The 6,000-nt window shown below is 49.6% G+C and overlaps 1 protein-coding gene across 2 annotated transcripts; it reads left to right on the top strand.

Moving 5' to 3' along the window:
- Nucleotides 1-558: 558 nt before the first annotated feature.
- On the top strand, nt 559-5,708 carry PRR27 (proline rich 27). Of its 2 annotated transcripts, none has more exons than XR_014171188.1 (2): nt 559-3,831; nt 4,716-5,708. XR_014171188.1 is itself a non-coding variant. In XM_081922748.1 (2 exons), the coding sequence occupies exons 1-2, from the start codon at nt 596-598 to the stop codon at nt 5,288-5,290; spliced, it is 1,320 nt and encodes a 439-aa protein (XP_081778874.1). In that variant the 5' UTR covers nt 559-595; the 3' UTR covers nt 5,291-5,708. The 2 variants fall into 2 exon arrangements, 1 of the variants encoding a protein (XP_081778874.1); XM_081922748.1 differs by having other exon boundaries at nt 559-1,340.
- Nucleotides 5,709-6,000: the final 292 nt, after the last annotated feature.

The following is a 6,000-nucleotide window of genomic DNA, read 5'->3' as shown; positions in this document are numbered from 1 at the left end:
GGCTATCTGTAATCTGGCAATTTCAGGTCATTTGTTTGATTTGATAAAGTGCTTAAGGATCTCCTGGGAGCTTTGCTGTGATGTATAGGTGCTGCATAAGGCAATCCAGCCTTCACTGCTGTAGTGCTGGGCTACAATTTATAGTTCTGTAAGGTGACCATACATTAGTTTAAAGTTCAATTTGGGTGACCAATTAAAGTTCAATTAATATTAAATCAAGCAAAAGCCCTGAGTGAAGCTAATTGACTAATTAAAATAACCAAATAAATAAATAAATAAACAAACAAACCTAGTGAATTAAATAAATAAATAGATCATTAAGAAGTTGGAGTGTTTTGCTGCTAATGATTTTAAATTTGGCTGCATTGATTTCAGTAAATCTATAAACAGATAGAGTTTATACTGGTGCAGACAATACTGAACTACTGTCATATTGTCTGCAGCTAAATACAATTGGTGGGTTTGACAATTTTGGTTTTCATTAAAATTTACCAGTGCAGGCAATACTGAACTACGGTACTATTGCTTGCTGCTCACGCATATAAACTGAGCTACTTGCCGCTGACTAGGTTAATCAAGAGTCTTGATCGCAACTATGTCGGCTCAAGGTAACCAGGAAAATGCTGCTGTAGCTGAGGGGGCACAAGGGAACCAGGAGGAGTCCCAGCCATTTATAATACCAAGTAACCCACAGGCTTTGGCGCAGTTTTTCACGGCTTTCCAGGAATTTTATAAGCAAAGCAGGTCTGCAGGCCAAGTGACACCCGAACCAGGGGCAGCAGCACCAATGACTGTCGCAACAGTGGCAGCAGCACCAACGGCAGTTGCACCAGTGGTAGCAGTGCCAGTGGCAGCGGCGCCGGCGACATCTGCACCAATGGCGTTCTCCCAAGAGTTCATCCCGGACACTCAACTTAATGAGGTGGTACTCTATGGTACCTCCGCGTCCACTGTGGCAATGCTGAGTGCAGCCAAAGAGGCAACAGCCCGGCAAAAGAAGAACACCCGCGCACAGTCGGCCACCTCAGGCAAGTCTAAAGGGGGCCAGAGGGGTGGCAGGAAGGGCAAGACTAGTACTCAAGGTTCAAAGGCTGCTAACTCACAAAAGGACCCAGGTGTCCCTAGTCTCTTTCAGATCCCGCCTCTGCAGGTGGCACCAGCCGAGGGCGCATCAGACTCCACTTCGGACGAGGAAGCGCAGGGACTGCAGGCGGTACAGGCAAGCAGCGTACTGGAACAAGCCACGCCGGATGTCCTTTCTGGGAAGAGGAAGGAAAAAAGGAAACACACATCGAAGAAGCATAAGAAGAGTAGGCGGTCGGAATCGGAGGATGATTCAGGTACCTCTTCTTCATCCGGCTCTGATAGCGATGCTCCTAGGGAGGAGTATTGGGGCCATAGGGAAGACTGCGTGGGTCTTCCTTCATGGGCGCATGAAAGGAGGGCCAATTCCTACTGCAAGTCTTTTAATGGGACCCTCGAATGGAAGCATGGCACGCTAGTTCCGGATGTTAAAACCTCCACTCACCTGTCTACAGATTTCATTGTAGGTAACCATTTATCTCAGAGAAAGAGGGACAAGATCCTTAATGGGGACTTTATTGATATATTCAGATTGTTGCCTCCTGCTAAGCTGACAGGTAAAGGGGAAAAGAGGCACAGCTATGGAAAGCGCAGGTACAGAACACCCAGAGCCGAGCGTACTTTTGAAAATTGGCTGGATGGGTTCCAGGCGTTCATGGGTGTGGTCAGCGCGGCTTACCCAAAAGGGGCGATGCATTTAATCGCCTACATGGCCCATGTTAGGAGGGCACGGGAACTAGCGGGGGATACTGCTGCTCTAAATTATGATGAAGATTTCCGCAGAAATGCTTCATTGTTATCTTCCACACGCTGGGATCTGAGAGACCAAAACTATTGGTCAGAGCATGTGGGCCCCTACATAGACAAGAAGCCCCAGGACTCGTGAAAATCCTGGAAGACCGCAGTGAGACAGAGGCAACTGTGCTGGGAATTCAATAAAGGGGTTTGTGTGCGGCCTGTTTGTAAGTACAGCCACGAGTGTGAAAAATGCCTCGGTAACCACCCAGCTACTGCCTGCATTAAAGGGAGGCAGCCCTTTCGGGGTGGGAGAGGTTCTTACAACCAGGGACCCAGAGGTGGCCATGGAGCTCCATTTTGACCTCAGGGGAACAGGAAGTAATTTCAATCTGGGCCTGGCCTGTTCCCCCATCAAGTTGACCCCATTAAAAAACCTTTTAGATCTCTATCCCAACAGGACAGCAGCAGTGTATTTATGGGAAGGTTTTAGTACCGGCTTTAGGATCCCAGTAGCTTTCCCCCCCAATTCAAGTGATCCACCAAATAAAAAATCAGTGGGGGAGATGCCCGAGGTTGCCCGAAAGAAAATTAGTAAAGAAATTAAAGCAGGAAGGGTAGCTGGCCCCTTTTTAGTTCCTCCAATAGAAGGCCTTCACATATCCCCTTTAGGTATAGTCCCTAAGAAAGCACCTGGTGAGTTTCGCATGATTCACAACCTTTCTTACCCAAAGGGAGAGTCCATCAATCATGCGATACCGCAGGAACTTTGTACTGTGAGATATGCCACTTTTGACCAAGCGGTCAAGCTTATTCGCAAATTCGGTAAGGGCGCGCTGCTGGCAAAATGTGACATTGAGTCGGCCTTTAGACTCCTGCCAGTTCATCCGGAAGATTTCCGGTGGCTTGGTTTCAAATTTGAAGGGGCTTATTTTGTGGAAAAAGCAATGCCCATGGGTTGCTCAGTGGCCTGTGCAGCCTTTGAGGCATTCAGTATCTTCCTGGACTGGGGGCTTCGCTTTAGAACTGGATCTGAGGGCGTGTCGCACTACCTGGACGACATCATCCTCGTCGCTAATAGCAGGCTTAAGTGCTCAGAGCTCCTCAAAGCCTTCACATCATTAGCCGGGGAGTTGGGAGTTCCTCTAGCCGCCGACAAAACGGAGGGCCCAGCTACAACCATGGTTTACTTAGGTATTGAGTTGGACACGGTAGCTCAGACCTCTAAACTTCCCAGAGAGAAACTGATCGCACTCGGTGACCTCATTCAGCAGCTCCTCCCCCTAAGAAAAGTTACACTTAGGCAGATACAGTCACTGCTAGGCCATTTAAATTTTGCTTGCCACGTGGTTTCCCTGGCGGTCCATTCTGCGGCCGCCTCGCAAAGCTATCTGCAGGCCTGCGTTCCCCTCATCATAGGGTTCGCCCACCTAAGGAGGTAAAATCTGACCTGGAAGTCTGGTTGAAGTTCCAGGAGAACTACAACGGTATTTCCTTGTGGCAGGAGAACTTGTCGCTGCAAGTGGACTTTCAGGTGCATTCAGATGCTTCAGGCTCCCTAGGGTTTGGCATTTACTTTAAGGGGCAATGGTGTGTCCAACGTTGGCCTGCAGCCTGGCAGGGGGGGCCCATAACCAGAGATTTAACCTTCCTAGAATTATTTCCGATCGTAGTGGCAGTGCACTTGTGGTCAGAGGCCTTTAGTAACCATAGGGTTTGCTTCCACACCGACAACCAGGCAGTAGGCAGGCCACTTTCCAGGCAGGCCACTCGGTCCCCAAGGGTAGGTGCTCTTCTGTGTTTCTTCGTTCTCTGGTGTTTAGAACTTAATATCCACTTCTCCGCCAAATTTGTGACTGGTGTTAACAATGACATCGCGGATGCCCTATCTCGTTTTCAGATGGACCGCTTCCGCTCGTTAGCACTGGACACTCAGCCGCTCCCTCAGCCGTTCCCGGAATATCTGTGGAGACTTGGGGACCAGAGTCTTGGGAACCAGAAGTGATTCAGGGAGTATTAGCCTCATTGGGGCCTTCCACTTTAAGAAGGCGTGGTCGGATTTCCTAAAGTTCCTCAATAAAACCCGTGCCGCCAGAAGCAATGCCCCTCCCGTTAGGTCAGAGGTTTTATCCTACTTAGTATACTTGAGATGCTAAAACCCTCAACCTACAGGCTGTGGCGATATCATTCTTTTGCAAGGCGGTATTTTCCTCCAATCCATGTGCCGATTTTGTCATATGAAAGACCCTAGAGGGCTGGCGCAGACTGCAGCCCCCAAGCCACGATATGAGGAGGCCAATAACATTTGACATACTTTTCCAAATTCATAAAAAGCTGAGAACGGTCTGTTGGTCGAAGTACGAGGTGCGCTTATTTTCAGTGGCATACTCCATCGCCTTTTTCGGCGCAATGCGTGTTGGTGAGGTGGTTTACGAAGAGGGTCAGCGCGGCTCCTCCCGGGGTTTGCTACTAAGCGATGTTACACTTTCACGGGAGGATCTAGTTTTGAGGATACGTAGCTCCAAAACAGACCAGTACAGGAGGGGGTCTCTGGTTCGACTCCTGGCAACTGGAAAACCAGGCCCATGTCCAGTTAAGGACATCCGGCGCTTCTTATTTCTGAGGGCTAATTCGGCAGGGCCATTATTGTTCCATGCAGATGGCGTACCCCTGACACGTCACCAGTTCACTCGTGTTATGCGCTTAACACTGGCAGCATGCGGCCTTCCCCCCCACTGATTTTGCGGCACACTCTTTTATTTTTGCGGCACACTACTGAGAGGATTAAGGACTTAGGCCGCTGGAAATCGGATGCTTACAAACACTATGTTAGGAAAAATTTATGACGATTCAACTGGGGTTGACTGACCATGGCCTGTTCTCTCAATTTCTTACAGGAGATATGGGGGTGCGCATCTGGATAATCGGGCACAGCATTGTGCATTGGGCCAGGTTCCGCGCCATCAATTCCGGTCTCGGGCTGCGCCTTGGCTTACCGTCTGGCATCACTATATCCTGGGTCTCACGGAGGGGAATGCGCTGGGCTGAGATGTTGCCCACGTTTAAGACCAGAGCAGCAGTGGAGGGCCCCCCAGATGCTTTACTGATACAATTAGGAGAAAATGACCTAGCTTACAGAAAGGCAGTTGATCTGCAGTGGCACATATTTAGTGACTTTGAGGAGCTTAAGGCCTCTTACCCGAACGTTACAATTATTTGGGCCTCTTTGATGGAGAGGCGGGTCTGGAGAGATTGCAGGTGCCCGATAGCCATGAATAGGGCTAGGAAAGCCTTGGATCGGGCGGTGGTGCGTAGAGTGGCGGCCCTGGATGGGAAGGTCATTGAACACCCGGGCATTCGTTTCAACTGTGAGGCCCTCTACCGGTTTGATGGCGTGCATCTTTGGGATGCTGGAAAGGATGTTTGGCTGCGGGATATAGCTAAGGGGATAAGGGATTGGTTTCAGGCATGAGAGTATTGGCGGCGAGCGATTGTGGTGGTAGGCATTGGTAAGAAGGGGTTAAGAGGATGTGTGGGGGGGGAGGAACGCCATCACCTCCCCCCAGTGAGTGAAGGATGGTCCGTTAAAGGACTCTGGGGGGTGTGGCCCTGTCCAAAGCCTATGGAGGTGTGGGCCAAAGGCACACCCCCGAGCGGTGACCCGGGGGAGGTCCTAGTCGACGTGCCTCGGCAGGAGACTCCCCCGATATAGTGTTAACCCTTCCCCGTGTCTCCAGCAAATGGGCTGGAGCCGGATAGTCGATAGGGCCAATGCCTAAGCCAATGCCTCTCATTCCTGAATTCAATAAAGTTGTGGCCTAATTCACCCAATTAACCTTAAATTATGGTGTCTCGTGTCTTTATTTATCCTTGGGGGGCAGGAACTCGCCACGCAACAATGCTTCTATAGAAAACAGGAAATAAATGCTGAGCTTTTACTCAAAGCAAGGGGGGTTGAAACTCAGAGCACAAGGGGGGATTTAAACAAAATGAAATAAATGAAAGAAAAAGAAAAAGAAAAGAAAAGAAAAATTAAGAGAGGAAGGGGGGAATGTGGGGGGGGGGTGGTGACAGGATTTTTTAGTTAAAGAAGCTCCAAGGAGCAGAAGCAGCCTGGCTAGGCGAAGCCCTTCAACAAAATACCATTTAAAAAGAACAAAGAGAGGCTGGTGGAAAGTCGCT

Source organism: Podarcis melisellensis (assembly GCF_964234715.1).
Source record: "Podarcis melisellensis genome assembly, chromosome: 8".
Taxonomy (NCBI): Eukaryota; Metazoa; Chordata; class Lepidosauria; order Squamata; family Lacertidae; genus Podarcis; species Podarcis melisellensis.
Note: the sequence above shows the minus strand (reverse complement) of the source record. Positions and strands in the feature narration are given on the sequence as shown.